Source organism: Salvia hispanica, chromosome 5, assembly GCF_023119035.1.
Source record: "Salvia hispanica cultivar TCC Black 2014 chromosome 5, UniMelb_Shisp_WGS_1.0, whole genome shotgun sequence".
NCBI lineage: Eukaryota > Viridiplantae > Streptophyta > Magnoliopsida > Lamiales > Lamiaceae > Salvia > Salvia hispanica.
Window position 1 is genome coordinate 13,438,661 of NC_062969.1, and position 16,800 is coordinate 13,455,460.

Sequence of the window (16,800 nt, forward strand, 5' to 3'; positions counted from 1 at the left end):
TGGAGTATTACATACTTTATCCAAGGACCATTGATGCAACGGGACACCTACAACGACAACAATTCACCATTTCGTCCTAGAGGGACGGGATGGGATGGGATGGTTAAAGGCCAACCGTCGTTAATACATGTTAGAATGTATTCAAGTTGGATTACAATCTATAGATATTTTATGTATTTGTGTCAAAGAGTGTTTATTTGAATTTGAGAGTGTAGACATTTTATACTACCATATTCACATTGGATTTGTACTTGCAGATATTTTATACTCGTATCAAAGAGTCTTAACTGATAATTTAAGCTCTTATTCGAGCTAATAGTAAAAAAAATCTTTAATCTTTTTACATTAATATTTTTATCTTCCCATCAGCGGCGTATCTACATGAGAACAAGGGGGTCAATTGTACCCCCAAATGTTTGTTCTTTAATACTATATGTACTCCTCCTAATTTAACAAACTCCACCGTTGGCCTAGTGGTAACTGGTAAGCATGGTCTTTGTCCATGCGCCTGTGTTCGCTCCTTCTTGGGAGCACAACCAACTTTTCCTTTTTACTCTAACTTTCTCTTCTCCAAATTTACTTTGTTTTAATCTATATCACCTCTCATTGGATTTAATTTTGTTTTCAGTTCAAATACTCCAAGTTTAATTTTATTTTAGCTTTGTATTCTTTCATATTTAATTTCCATTACTCATTTTCAGTAAATACTTATATGACTAATATAAAGTAATACTATATTTTTGTAATAGTTTAAAAAAAACTCAATATATACTAAATTGAAATAAGTATAATAATGTAATACTATTTATAAAACTAACCACCTCATTAATGGGGTGCATTAAGGTCCTTACACCCCTTTAGTGTTATACACAACACAAATCACAGCCATAGGATTGATGGATTGGATGGATGGGATTTAAATCACCCGAGCTACATTATTCGACCATTTTCGTACATTATTGGGGCAAAATTGGTATCACACAAAAATCTGTAGCAGTTTCAAAACTGCAGTTTCGAGATTTCAGCGGAATTAATTTGAGCGACGATTTCACAACCCAATCTCTCTCCTCTCTCTACGTCAATTCGACTGTAATTCCAGTCTCTCTTCCCCCCAATTCAACCCTCCCCAAACCCTAGACGCCGCCAAATCTCAACACAAAACCAAAATCACGCCATTTTTTCGCCGTCATCAAGACTAAAACTGTACATTATTTCAATAGTAGACCAACTTCAGAGTTCTTCGAGTGTAATATGATGATTTTAGTTTCGGTGAACCTTTATTCGAGGGTTGTATAAAAGGGTCGGATTTCTGGTAAATTTCAACTCTAAAATATTTGGGTTTTACAATTAGATGTTTGTTCTTCAGTGATTGTCTGTATTTTGCGCTCTAATTGCTTCGGATGTTGTTGATTTTCGTACATTGGGTATTTCTTCGATTTTTTCATCAAATTTTAATGTTTTGATGATAAATCTACATCAGGAACTACTCAATTGTGCTTCATATTGAATCGTGTGTTTTTGATGTCTCTTGATGATAAATCTACATTGGGTAATCATCTTATTGTTCATTTTGTTGACAATAACATACCTATTTATAGTGGTCTGAGTTAGCACATTACAAAGTTTATTCTTGAAACGATAAATTGGTGGAATAACACTGAATATTCATTTGTAATTGTGCATCAATACAAAATAAAATTTTGTACATTATACGTTTGTTAAGTGTACATTATCTCATTATATTTTACTCCGTATGTGATACATTATCTAGGCTATTATGTACATTATTTTAATAAAATTTCATTGTTTATGTGTGTGTTGGATTTCATACCGTAAATAATGTATGAAAATTGACCTTTAATGTACATGTTTAATGCTAATGATGTACCTGTGTAAGGATTTAATGTTTGGCGGGAGTTGAATCCATACCCTTTGGGTTTAGCAATCCATGGGGCTAGGTTGTAGTACCCACTCACAAAACGAATCTATCACCAAGGGTAGGGAGTTTGAATCATTCCTCTATGGTTTAACAATCCATGGGGCTAGGGTACAGTACCACCACATGCATTGAGTTTCATATTTTTATGTGTGTTTTGGATTGCTTACTGTAAAAACTATACAAAAAGAGGCATTTAATGTATATGTGTAATAATAAGTAATATACATGTGTAAGGATTTAATTTGTACATTGATTACTTATCCATTGATACATTATTCAATTTTATGCGTACAAGTCTTCCAATTTGAAGCATCATATTTCACCGATTATTTCGATCTGTACAATCTTTATTCTGCATTGATGCTTTGCGTTATTAGATATTCAATTTACATCTCTAGACTAATAAATGTACGCTTGTCTTATTAGAATCAAAGTGGACAGCGGCCGACTTCGATGATGACTTTGATGAGACATTCCACTTTATTCATACACCAATTTAGAGAGGAAATGGCTGTGGATAGGGAAGTTGAGCGTGCTGCCGCGCCAAAGCGTTTACATTGTTTATAATATTCATGTTTACATTGTTTATGATATTTATGTTTTAATAAACAATTTGACTTTTGTACATTAATGATAACTTTGTGTGCATTGTATAATTATACATTACTTACTGTATGAATAGTACATTAATTATATTAAAATGCATATATTATTTATTAAGTATGGTGGCAATGTACATATAGGGAACAATAATGTAACGCAACTTGAATAGTAATGTACCATTGTAATAGAATAATTGGAAGATGTACATACAAGTCATAACTAATGTAGTCATTCACTTATAAATAATGTACGAAAACTCATAAATAATGTAGTCATTCAATAGTAAATAATGTGTACATTCACAGCGTAAACTAATGATGTACATAAAATACATACATAATGTAGTCATTCACTAGTGAATAATGTACGAAAATTCATTAATAATGTAATCATCTAGTACTAAATAATGTAGATGTCAAAACAGCCACCAGAAACAAACTTCATGTGGTGGTTCTATACCCTAGCTCATGGATTGATAAACCCTAGGGGAATGATTCAACTCCCTCCCACTGGTGATGGTTTCGTTTGTGAGTCGATACTACAACCTAGCCCCATGGATTACTAAACTCAAAGGGTATGGTTTCAACTCTAGTCAAACAGTAAATCCTTACACAGGTACATTATTTAGTATGACACATGTACATTAAAGGCCAACTTTCGTACATTATATACTGTATGAAATCTAAAACACTCAAAAAATGGAATTCAATGCATGTGGTGGTACTATACTCTAACCCCATGGATTGCTAAACCCCTAGGGGAACGATTTAAGCTCCCTGCTCTTGTTGATGGTTTCGTTTGTGAGTGGGTACTACAACTCAGACATCAAAGTTCATGTTTGACTTAATGTAGTTGAATTTATTTCTTTAATGTACGAATATAGTGTGTATAAATTTATTTTTATATGATAAGAACGGCTAAATGAAAGAAATTCTTTATTGAAATCTACATTTGAAATGTATAAAAGCCGTAAATAATCTAATTAAAGCAACTAATCTTGAAGTTAATTTTAAAAAATTATGTAATGGATTGAAGAAGAAGAGATTGATTTGAGAGTTCCGACAATGATGTAGATTGAATTGAGAATGCAGTTTGATAAAATGAATAGAAGAAGACAGACTGAATGTATATAACTAATCTGAATGGTTACCTTTATAATCTAAATTGATAAAGTATATCTTTTTAGATGATAAATAATTAAGGAAATAACATCATGGTATGCGTTAAACTAGGATTGAGATAATCAAGGGAGTGAATAACTGCAATTTTAATCTCCCTAAACTAACCTTTTCGAATTATTTTAATATTTTTATTAATCACACATGGCATAAAAACCGTCCATTAGATAGAAAAGATCAAGGGCTTGGAATTTGTTTTGTGTTTAAGCAATATTTAGTGTAAGGATGTGAATACATCCCCCTCGTTATATTCATATCTATAAAATACTTACAAAATATGAATACATATATTTCAAATGTATAATTTACGTGATACTATAAAATAATTTATTATTATTGAAAATGATGTTTTCCCATAAAAAAATTGAAGACAAAGATTTTTTTGAAAAAAATAGAACACTTAAAAAAAACATAATAATAAACCAAACAAAAAAATTAGTCTAACTTTTTAAATTTTAACTGGTTACTATTTTTTTCACCCCATATCAAAAATCCTAGATACGCCACTGCTTCCCATTCATACAACATAGATATATGGATTGGGGCAAGGGCATCGCTGAACTAATCTATGATTTGATAATTTTTAAATGAGGGATTGAGAATTAAATCTGTGATTGATTAAGCTGTAAGAGCATCCACAATGGCGGCTAGCGTACCGGCTAGCCGAACCATTGTAATCGGCCAACGGCTTTTCGGCGAAAAAACCGGCGAGCGCTAGCCGATTTCTAGGCGCTGGTCGATGAGTTGGCCGCCATTGTGGTGTGCCGATCGGTGAGCGATCGGCCAGCGCAATTTTTTATTTTTATTTTTTTCAAATTTTTTGAAACACTATATATACGCGATTTTAGTTTCATTTTCATTTGCACCACTTGTTTTAGTGGGCCCAGACTGGGGAAGGACGCTATGGGAGGATAGCGGAGAGTCGAGTTCCCCAGTACGGGGAGTTTATAAGGAGTTCGCCTTAAGGCTGCTATGCGGGTGCTTCGAAGGACTCCGAGAAGTTCGGACGGGGGTCGACGCTAGAGGTGGTCGAAGCGAAGCGCCTGAACTCTTCGGCGATTACTGGCCCGCGGCAGACGCAGTTTCACTGACCTCCCCGGATCTTGGGGGTTTCGTCCCCTTCATCGTTTGCTTTGCGCCGCACTCGCCGGTTGGTCAAAAAGCGGGCGCCTTGACCCATCGAGGGATCCTCCCGCATCGCCCCAGGGGAGGTCCAGTCCGCGCCCCCCCGCCCGCGTACACCTTATTCTCGCTTCAAAAAACGCGGGAACAGATGTACAAGCTCTTCCCGAGATTGGAGGGCCACCACAAGCCGACCCCACGGAGAAGAGGTTTCTTCGCTCGATGCTCGAGAGCATGCGGGTCGATTTGGATGCCACGAGGGCACGAGATGGGGGACTCGGAGACGCGGGCTCAGATGCCACCGATGTGGAGGTCCCGGGTGGCGGCGGCAACGGCGGCGAGGACGGCGATGAGGAGTAGAGAGAGGCGGGGCTCGTGTGTGGAAGCCCGATTTTTTCTATTACGTACTTTTTTTTATCTATGTACCTTTTTGTTATTTAAATGAAATGAATGAATTTTCTCTTGTATATGTCTCGTAAATTTAATTCAGTAATTTATCGTAAATTTAATTCCGTAAATGTAGTTGTTTTTGAATTGTTTTTATTGCGGCTAGTCTGTGGCTGGCCTTAGTCTTGCTTAAAATGATGATGTGGCAGGTGGAATTTTAGTGCTGATGACGTGGCAGGGAGAGAGAGTGGCTGGCTTGTAGCTGGCCTAAAAGCCATTGTGGATGCTCAGCCACAGCCCAGCCATTCTCTCTCCCTGCCACCGTCATCGCACTAAAATTCCACCTGCCTGCCACATCATCATTTTAAGCAAATAGCTAGCCGAGTAAAAATAATTAAAAAACAACTACATTTACTTGAATTAAATTTACGATAAATTAGAATTAAATTTACGAGACATATATGGAAAAATTCATTCATTTCATTTATAAAAAAAGGTACATAGATAAAAAAAGGTACATAATAAAAAAAACTCGTTAAAACAAGTGGTGCAAATGAAAATGAAACTAAAATCGCGTATATATAGTGTTTCAAAAATTTTCAAAAAATAAAAAAATAAAAAATAAAGCGCTGGCCGATCGGCACGCCACAATGGCGGCTAGTGCTCGCCTATTTTCTCTCTGAAAGCGGGCCGATTCTTATGGTTCGGCTAGCGACGCGAATCGGCTAGCCAGTGCACTAGCCGCCATTGTAGATGCCGTAAAAGTAAGTTTGTAAGCATAATAAACATAACAAGATTTTTTGTTATTTGGGATAGGAGGTGTAAACTTGAGCTCCAGAAATTCATCATCTCTTCCCACACGACACAACCGAGAGAGAAAGAAAGTGAGAGAGAGAGAGAGATGCTCCATAGCTCTGTGGCGATAACATCCCCTAAATTAACATGCTCTTTCCAATCTACTTCCACTTCCGACTTCCATCGTCCCTCCAGACGCCTCAGGCTCTCCGCCAAGATAGACGATGCCTCCGCCGACCAATTTCTGCAGAATAACTCCATCGCCGATTTCATGAGGTTTAAGAGGGATGACCACGCCCAATTGCAAACCGCTCTTCTCACCTACCGCAAGAAGTTCCCCTTCTCCCTTCTTCAACCGTTTCTCCGAGTATAATTTCTTCTTATCTTTTCTTCCCCTACCCCCAATCTTCTTCTCATAGCTGTTTTTGGTTATTTTTTTTGCTCTGTAGGTGGATTTGGTCTCCACGATTCATATTGCTGATAAGGAGTAAGTTTTTTTAATTTCTGTTAAATTTTCAATGCTCAATTGTTCAAGTTTCAGAAATGATAAATTTCAAGCCTGCCCTTCAACTCAATTGTCAAATATGAGCAACTCTAAAAGCATTCATTATATAATTAAGTCAGAATCAGATACAGGCTTCATCATTATCTTCCACTTCGTTTCACTATTCTAACATTGTTTAGTGGTTGCAGTTCAATTTATACCCCATTTTCATGTAATCTTTGAATCTATTCTGAAATTGGAATTTAAAAATAATGTATTAAATGGGTCAGTGAGTAAACAGATATGCACAGTTATAATTTGTTTCTCGTGCCAACGTCCTCATTGTTGTGTGCATAAGAAACTCTAAACTAAATGTTTTTGTAGGTACTTTGCAACCCTACAGAAAGAACTGGAGGGATATGATTGTGTTCTTTATGAGATGGTTGCTAGCAGAGAAAGTCTAGAAAACAGAAGGAGCCCCGGGCCTAGGAAGAAACTTACGAGCTCAAACTCACGGGGATTTAATATTATTGGATGCATTCAACGACAAATGGCCAAGTTGCTTATGCTTGACTTTCAATTAGATTGTCTTGACTACCAGGCAGATAATTGGTATCATGCAGATCTTGACTTAGAAACTTTTAAATTGCTTCAGGTATAATTCTATCCTAATATCATCCTCAACTAAATTGTGTTGCTCATAACCTTCATTGTTCAATGTAAAAATAACTAAATGATGGAAAAAGCTATAGTAATAGCAATAGCTACTTGTTGCCAATACTTTTTTGAGCTGTAAATTGTAGATGCCAGAGTCCTAATGTGCTAGATTTCCTTCTACACTTAAAAGAGTTGAATAAATTATATGTATACCTTGGTTGATGGTATATATACATTGAAATTGTTTCAGTTCAGCACTGGAATATACTTCCATAAAACACTGAAACAGACATTTTCTTTGATGTCTTTCCTATTTATCTTAAAAGTATTCATGTAGTGATTGGTAGTCTTTTACCTGACTGAATCAGCTTGAAAAAGGTGAAAGCTTCTTCACATTTGCCAGAGATATGACACTCAAGTCCACAAAAGCTATGGTGCAGCCTGCTCCGCCCCGTGAGGATCTTGGTCCTTGGAGGTCCAAACTTTTATGGGCCGCCCGCGTTGTTCCAATGCCTCTTGTTGGTCTGCTCATCATAGGAGGTGTTTGTGCGGATATCGGAAACCAATCAGAATATCCAGAAGTAGAAGCCTTGTCCAGGCTCGATTTTGGTGCAGCAATGAAAGTATTCCTTGCAAAGAGGCTAACATCTGAGTAAGTTTTCCTAATTGAATATACTACTTATAAGGGAAATTGGTTTCTAAAATCATGAACTTTGCCTAAAGTTTGGTATTTCCCATGAACTTTGAAATTGGTATATAATATCACGAACTTTGCATTTTGTTTGGTATTTCCCAAACTCACTCAAATAATATATTTTCATCAAAATCTTATTTAACATAGGCAACCTTGATATGTTTTATAATATTTGAAACCACTTTTTAAGTTCATAACATGTAGCAAAAAAAGTCACGTTGAAAACCACGTTGATTTAATTGTGCCAAGTATGATAAAAAAGTCTCGCAAGTTAGTCAAATATAGCAATAAACATGCCGTGGGAAATGCCAAACAAAATGCAAAGTTCGTGATATTATATACCAATTTCAAAGTTCATGGGAAATACCAAATTTTAGGCAAAGTTCATGATTTTAGAGACCAATTTCCCTACTGTTACATATAAGTCCAATTTCCCTACTGTTACATCAAATTTTAGGTATACTACTTATAATTAATACTTTTACATATAAGTCCCTCTGTTTATAGGTTTGCACAGGTAACAGCTGATGTGGAAGAGACATCTGTGATCATCGGCGAGAGGAACAGAGCTGCTACAGAGGCGCTACGAAGAGCCATTGATGGAGGCAACAAGAAGATTGCGGTCCTGTACGGAGGAGGGCACATGCCGGACTTGGGACGAAGGCTGCGGGAGGAGTTCGATCTCGTCCCCTCCCAGGTACAGTGGATAACGGCGTGGTCCATAAAGAATAGGAATCTCACAAGCAGCTCTCTCCCACTCCTTAAGAAAATAGCTGAAATCTTTCAGTGGCCATTAAATAGATACCAAACTCTAGCGTTGCTCATATTATCTTCTCTTCTTGCATTAGATCTCTGGTTTTGGGAACTCTTTTTTGGCACCACTGTGAATTGGGTGTCGAATGTGGCTTCGGATTTGATTCATTATGTTGATAACAACCAATTCATGTGATTTGGAGTCTTGTAAATTCAGTGCTGATTGTAGGGATATTGTGTGCATTCATGAAATACAGGAACCATTCAAATTGAATGAAATGAGATGTGTTTTTAAACTCACAACACATTCAGACGATCGACATTAGCGCCGAACTAAAATTCTTCAATTAACTGAATATATATAAAAGTTTTCAACAAATTCTACCGTCAACAAAATTGCCGACTAACTTTTCCGCCAGTAATCCAATAGCGAATATGGTGTGTAGACTTCACCAAAATCCATCAGAGCCCGTTGGAAAATTTAATGACATTATAAAATCCTAGTATTTTGCTTGATAATTAAGCTGATCATACATGTATAGAGTCTAAATATGGAGTTCACTAACTAAATAGTGAACTTTAGATTTGGTCCCTAAAAAATTGCACTTTACACATTTTAGATCTTGGAATTATGAAAATATCACTTGAAGTATATGAATTAAAAAAAAATCCCTTAATTTCTGTTTTTACCCTGAACCCTAAAACATAAAGACAAATTTTTTTCTCTCTCTTTCCCCTTACCATCTCATCTCTTCTCTTTTGTATTGTGATAACTTTTATATGACACTTAAATTTCCATAATTTAAAGATAAAAATTGTATAATCTAATCATTTGATAAATATCTTCCTATTGAGTTTGAAAGTTCAATACTTCAAAACTGTGCAAATGTAATTTAATACATGTATTATAATATCATATGATAAACTGAAAAAACATTAATTTTTAATAAAGAAAATACTTCCTCCTTTCCATAAAAGATGTCACACTTTCTTTTTTAGTTTGTCACACTAACGATGTCACATTGTCATTTTTAAAAAAAGTTCTCACATTAGTATAAATATTAAATTTTCTCTCTCCACTTGACTCACAAAATAAAACCTTCTAAAATCTCGTGTCGTCCCACAAGTGTGACATCTTTTGTAGGACGGAAAGAGTAACAAAATTTTGAAGGCATTAACAGTAGCCCAATTCTAGCTAGGGCTGGGGAAAAATACCGAAATACCGAAAAACCGGTCTTATCGTACCGAAAAAATATCGAAAATACCGTTGTTTTGGTATACCGTGACTTTCGGTATGGTATGATACCTTACCGAAAGATTGCGGTAAGGTAACGATATGAATTTTCAAATACCGCGGTATACCGCTGCATACCGAAATTCGGTATATACCGTAAACTAAGGTATATACCGTAAATTAAGGTATATGCCACAATAATATAAACACAATTGTATATAAAATATATTTTATATATTTTTAAATTATAAATCTATTGTGAAATATAAATATAATTATGAATAAATTATATTTAATTTATTTTTAAAATTATAAATTATAAATAATATTTTAAAAACTCTAATTTTCTATTTTAATTGATGTTGAAAGTCAGGTATACCGCAAAAATAAGGTATACCGAACTTCGGTACGGTATACCGAAAATGAGGTACGGTATCGGTATGGAAATTTGTCATACCGAATATAAGGTATACCGAAGTTCGGTATACCAAAAACTTTGGTAAGGTAAAGGTATGACTTTTTCGCATACCGTATTTACGGTAAGGTATACGGTATGGTGGTTTCGGTAAGGTATACCTTACCTACCCACCCCTAATTCTAGCTTTTTATCTTCATTTTTCATTCACTTGCAATAGTCTGGATTATAGCTCAGACTATACACCCGCCCTATCCCCAGTTTTCCACTTCACTATTTTTATGTTTTAAAAATATTTATGTTGTTAAATAAAATAAAATATCAAAATAACACAAATTAAAAATGATATGTATAATGAAAATGATAAAAAAAAAATCTATCGTCCAAGCTTCCGTAATAGCGTACGATAGTCTAGACAACTATCGTTCGGCCTGAAGGCGCGGACCATGTGAAGGACGAGGGGGTGGGGCGACCACCTGCAATAGTGGACGGTCTGAGTGGAACAATATAATTTCAAGTTTAAGATTGTATTAATTTATATCGTTCAGCCTAGAACAATATTGTAAAAGTTAATTGTCATTTAAATAGGATCACACGATTAAAAAAAATGATAGATGAGAAAGAGAAAGAGAAGTTGTGTGATAAAGAAAATAGCGAGGACTTGAAAAGAAAGATTAAAGAAAGTTTTTTTATACCTTTTCAGGTTTCAAGAGCAAAAACAGAAATTAAATATAAGATTGTCGACTGCACATTAGTTTGATTTTGTTCGCTTGGGTCAAGTTCGTACGGGTTTATTTTTAGGTCACTCCTAAAATGTCAAATTAATTGAGATTGGACAAAGATTATATACATCTTCCGACTTTCCTGACTCATCAGATGTGGGATGGATTTATGTACATGACATTAAAGACTTTAAATGATGCTATGTTTCTAACTTAGAGAGTGGTGGTGATATTTTTCCTAATTTGAGAATCTAAAATATGGAAAGCGTTAATTTTATTATTCACTCTTAGCTAAATTAATTAATAAAAAATAGTACTAACGATTAAGTGAGTATATACAATGTAAATATTCTTCATTGGAATTATAAAATTCTCTATGATAAAATGCCACTCTTTCTGTCCCTAATAATTTGTCACTATTTGATCTGACACGGTTCTAAGAAATACTCCATAATAGATCTAATAAAATATGAGTGAAAATGAGTTAGTGAAATGTGGGGTCCTATTATAAAAAAATAGTACTCCGAAAGGTAACAAATTTTTAGAGACAAACAAAAATAGAAATAACTGACAAATTATCAGAGATAGTAATAATTAGTCCTATAAACCTTCCCGTGGTGCAAATCCTGGTTGAATTATACAGTACTCCAGATTTTAGATAGAGTGAACTACAAAAATGGACCTTGGACTATGTGTTTATCTCGCCCAAGTCTCTGGACTTTAAAAATATTATTAGACATCCCTGAACTAATGGTTTATTTTGAAATTGGTCATTTCAACTATTTTTTATCCGAAAATGCCATTTTGAGCATTTGGACAATTTCGTCTTTTTACATTTTAACTGTTTTAATATGATATTATTTCAATGATATACTAAATCTGATATTATTTCAAAATAATCTTCTTCCTCTCTTTTCCATCCTTCACTTTTTTTTTTATTTCAATATTAAATTTGATTTTATAAAATTAAATTTAAAATTTGGATTTTTAAATACCAAAAATTATTTTTAATTAAAATTATTAATTTATGTCTTATCTATTTACAACCCCCGAAATCTATGATATTGTCATTTTGAATCTATTTTGAGTATATGTGATACCTCAAATTAAAGCTTTTGTTAGGATATGTAAAACAAGATGTACATAAAAAGGAGATGAGAGAGAAGTGAGAGTCAAAACGGTTTGCAACAACATCGTTCCGATCCGCTTGACTCTCCCTCAATTTCTCTTGGTGCAATTTGCAAATCCCATTCTTTTCCCTTCGATCCCAATTCAACCACATTTATGCTCCCATTTCCAAATCATTTCCATGTCATCATTTATTTTGCTTTAAATTTGTAGCAGTTCTATTTAATAGGGTAAAGCTTCTTCATCCACCTTTCTACCTCACTCTCATTCTGTTTTAGCAAAAAGAAAAAAGAAAAAAAATGAAGATCATACCACAATGGAGGGCCGATCGACGCCCCATTCGGACGGCCCGTTTCCTGCTATGGTGGGGGCCCTCCATTGCTAATGCTCTCATCTCTTCCCACACACAACACAACCTCTCTCTATCCCGACCGAGAGAGATGCTCCATAGCTCTGTGGCGATTACATTTCCAAAATTAACACGTTCTTCCCAATCTACTTCCACTTCCGACTTCCATCGCCCCTGCATCGCCGATTTCAAGAGGTTTAAGACGGATGGCCACGCCCAATTGCAAACCGCTCTTCACACCTACCACAACAAGTTCCCCTTCTCCATTTTTCAACCCTTTCTCCGAGTATAATTTCTCTCTTTTTTTTTTACCCCCAATCAATCGCGCCTTTTATTCGTAGCTGTTTTATTTTTTTTTGTTTTTGCTCTGTAGGTTGATTTGGTCTCCACGATTCATATTGCTGATAAGGAGTAAGTTTTTTTGAATTTCAATTAAATTTTCAGTGCTCAAGTTTCAGAATTGAAGATTTTCAACTCAATTGTCAAATATGAGCAACTGTAAACGCATTCGTTGATTTGGGGATTTAAATATGATGTAATGAAAGGGATACAAATTGTTTGTCATTATGTGTTTGTAGGTACTTTGCAAGCCTACAGAAAGAACTGGAGGGATATGATTGTGTTCTTTATGAGATGATTGCTAGCAGACGGAGGCTAAAAAACAGCCGTGGACCTGGGAAGAAACTTAAGAGCTCAAGCTCACGGGGATTTAGCATTATTGGATGCATTCAACAACTAATGGCCAAGTTGCTTGTGCTCGACTTTCAATTAGATTGTCTTGACTACAAGGCAGATAACTGGTATCATGCTGATCTTGACACTGAAACTTTTAAATTGCTCCAGGTATAATTCTATCCTAATATCATCCTCAACTAAATTGTGCTTCATCATTCAATATAATAATAGCAATAATTTTTCGAAGTAGGTTTCGTTCTACGCTGAAAGAGTTTAGTAAATTATATTGCTTCTGCTATGCATTTTTCCGTTTGGCTTTTCTAATCATAAAGGCTAACTCTTTCACCACTGCGCCACGTTCACTGTTTTGGTAAGAGTATAACTTCAATTATTTATTATTCTTATATATACCCTATTCAACAATTTTTACTTTATTCTATATTTAATCATATGTTTCTATAGACTAATTAATCAACCATATTTATTTATATTTCCATAAATTAATTCGTTAACTATTATATTTTACGTATAATATATATTTCATCATTTTTGTTAATTAATTAATTTTAATAGGAGTAATATTTTATTAATCACTAAATTTTGATATTGTCATATATGATATAGATATATTACTTACATACAAATTTGAATATTATAAGTATATACTATTTATTTAATTATACTTATCATCCATTAAATTTAATATTATCATTCATTAAATTTTTATAGTTTTATGTTATAAGAGTATATAGAAATATATTATTACATACGGAGTATAAATTTTGATTTATTTATATAATATAAATTTAATTATATATTTGTACAGTGTTCCGGTCCGACCAGTTGAACCGTGAACCAGTAGCTTCGCCGGTTCACTTGCCGGTCCGGTTTTAAAACATTGGTTTCAGCACTTGGGAAAATGCTTCCTTAAAACACTTAAATAGACATTTTCTTTGTTGTCTTTCCTATTTATCATAAAAGTATTCATGTAGTAATTTGTAGTCTTTTACCTGACTGAATCAGCTTGAAAAAGGTGAAAGCTTCTTCACATTGGCCAGAGATATGACACTTAAGTCCAGAAAAGCTATGGTGCAGCCTGTTTGTGTGGATATCGGAAACCAATCAGAATATCCAGAATTAGAAGCCGTGTCCAAGATCGATTTCTGTGCAGCAATGAAAGTTTTCCTAGCAAAGAAGCTGACATCTGGGTAATCCTAATTGAACACTAATCATAATTAATACAAGTTTTTGCATCTAAGTCTTCTGTTTATAGGCTTTCACAGGTAACAGCTGATGTGGAAGGGACATCTGTGATCATCGGCGAGAGGAACAGAGCTGCTACAGAGGCGCTACGAAGAGCCATTGATGGAGGCAACAAGAAGATTGCGATCCTGTACGGTGTAGGGCACATGCCGGACTTGGGACGAAGGCTGCGGGAGGAGTTCGATCTCGTCCCTTCCCAGGTACAGTGGATAACGGCGTGGTCCATAAAGAATAGGAATCTCACAAGCAGCTCTCTCCCATTCCTTAAGAAAATAGCTGAAATCTTTCAGTGGCCATTAAATAGATAACAAACTCTAGCGTTGCGCATATTATCTTCACTTCTTGCATTGGATCTCTGGTTTTGGGAACTCTTTTTTCGCACCACTGTAAATTGGGTGTCGAATTGGCTTTGGATTTGATTCATTGTGTTGATAACAGCCAATTCATGTGATTTGGAATCTTGTAAATTCAGTGCTGATTGTACTGATATTGTGTGCATTCATGGAATACAGTACTCTCTTAGGGTGAAACTTTCAAATTGAATGGAATGAGATGTGTTTTGTACTCACAACACATTCATATAAAAATCGTTAAAAAAAATTATGATGCAAAGTCAACTCACGCATATATACAAGCATATGGAGTAGATAAACTACTTTATAAAAACCTCCCAAAATACACTTCAAAATTTGCTCTAGTTTTGTTTAACAAGAGATGGGAGGAACAACTTATAAAACTTCCCTATTGTGTAGTCATTTACAGACAATCGACATTAGCGCCGAACTAAAATTCTTCGGTTAACTGAATATATATGAAAGTTTTCAACAAATTCTACCGTCAACAAAGTTGCCGATGAACTTTTCTGTCCGTAATCGAATAACGATTCACTTCATCAAAATCCATCAGAGCGTCTGTTGGAAAATATAACTGACATTATAAAATCCCACTAGTATTTTGTTTGATAATTAAGCTGATCATACATGTATATTGCCTAAATATGTAGTTCACTCTATTAGCTAAATAGGGAACTTTAGATATGGTCGCAAAAAAAATTGCACTTTACACCTTTTAGATCCTAGAATTATGAAAAATATCGCTTGAAGTCTATGAATTAAAAAATTCCTTAATTTCTATTTTTATCCCTAAACCCCAGAAAACATAAAAGACTTATTTTTTGCTATCTCTTCCCTCCTCTCTCTCTGTCCTCTCTCTACCTCATCTCTTCTCTTTTGTCATGATACCTTTTTATATGACACTTAAATTTTCATATTTTAAAGATAAAAGCTGTATAATCTGCTCATTTGATAAATATCTTCCTATTGAGTTTGAAATTTCAATACTTCAATGTTGTGCATGTGTAATTTAATGCATGTATTATAATATCATGTGATAAACTAAAAAGACATTAATTTTTTCTAAAGAAAATAACAAAGTTTTGAAGGCATTCACAGTAGCCCAGTTCTCGCTTTTTATCTTCATTTTTCTTCCACAATGTCAGTATTTTATCCCCATTTTCTCACTTCACTACTATTTTTATCTTTTTAAAATTTTGTGTTGCTAAATAAAATAAAATATCAAAATAACACAAATTAAAAGGAAATGAAGGTGTAAAATGAGATGTATATGTGTATAGTGAAAATGGTAAAACAGATATGAAAATCTATCGTCCGAGCTCCCAGAATAGCTGACGATAGCCCGGACGACTATCGTCCCGCCTAAAGGAGAGGGGGGGTTGAAAGGAAATGGACTAGAATTAGATTAATATGGATAAAGTAATTATAGTTGGGCTATAATTATAATAGTCCATAAGCCCAACAATCATGAAACCCTAGTGACTCTTCATCTATATAATGGTTATTTATTCTCCATTGTGGGGCATGAGAAATAGCGTAACATTAGAGAGAAAATACGTAAAGCTTTGTAGAGAGAATTCCTAGCATTCTTCTACGGAGCAATTGTACCGGGATAGTTCCTGCATCGGATTGGATTGCACGTGGACTTCGATAGTAGTGGATTCAACTTGCAGGATTCAATCGCAGAAGAAAACAACACAACAAGTAAGATTTAGTTCCGTTGTGTTTTACATGCTCAACTTACAATATGATTATGAATCTAGATCTGTTATTCTTGTATGCAATTTTCTTATATGCAATTTCTGCTACGTTCATTAGATGAATACAAGAATTACTAACAGTGGTATCAGAGCCCGGAGCTCGATTCTTAATTATTTTGTGTGATAATTATTTTGTGGATTGTTTTGATATTAAATCTATGTAATTGGGATTCGCATAGAAATTGGATTTCAACATGTCTTTGGAACTGAAATTAGATTTCACTTTTTGGAGTCAGTTTGACGGTGAAGGTTCTGGGAACCAACAATGATTTTGAAATTGGTATTCTAA

General features: G+C 34.7%; 2 protein-coding genes across 4 annotated transcripts; both read left to right on the forward strand.

Annotated features, from left to right (window-relative positions):
* Window positions 1-6,040: 6,040 nt before the first annotated feature.
* On the forward strand, window positions 6,041-8,891 carry LOC125191357. Of its 2 annotated transcripts, none has more exons than XM_048088901.1 (5): window positions 6,041-6,391; window positions 6,474-6,511; window positions 6,893-7,163; window positions 7,534-7,817; window positions 8,352-8,891. In XM_048088901.1, the coding sequence occupies exons 1-5, from the start codon at window positions 6,131-6,133 to the stop codon at window positions 8,806-8,808; spliced, it is 1,311 nt and encodes a 436-aa protein (XP_047944858.1). In that variant the 5' UTR covers window positions 6,041-6,130; the 3' UTR covers window positions 8,809-8,891. The 2 variants fall into 2 exon arrangements, with proteins under 2 accessions (XP_047944858.1, XP_047944859.1); XM_048088902.1 differs by having other exon boundaries at window positions 8,367-8,891.
* A 3,269-nt stretch (window positions 8,892-12,160) lies between these two features.
* Window positions 12,161-14,946, forward strand: LOC125187626. 2 transcript variants are annotated; one of them, XM_048084247.1, is made up of 5 exons: window positions 12,161-12,746; window positions 12,834-12,871; window positions 13,039-13,303; window positions 14,159-14,343; window positions 14,419-14,534. In XM_048084247.1, the coding sequence occupies exons 1-5, from the start codon at window positions 12,411-12,413 to the stop codon at window positions 14,420-14,422; spliced, it is 828 nt and encodes a 275-aa protein (XP_047940204.1). In that variant the 5' UTR covers window positions 12,161-12,410; the 3' UTR covers window positions 14,423-14,534. The 2 variants fall into 2 exon arrangements, with proteins under 2 accessions (XP_047940204.1, XP_047940203.1); XM_048084246.1 differs by having other exon boundaries at window positions 12,163-12,746; window positions 14,409-14,946.
* The last annotated feature ends 1,854 nt before the right edge of the window (window positions 14,947-16,800 follow it).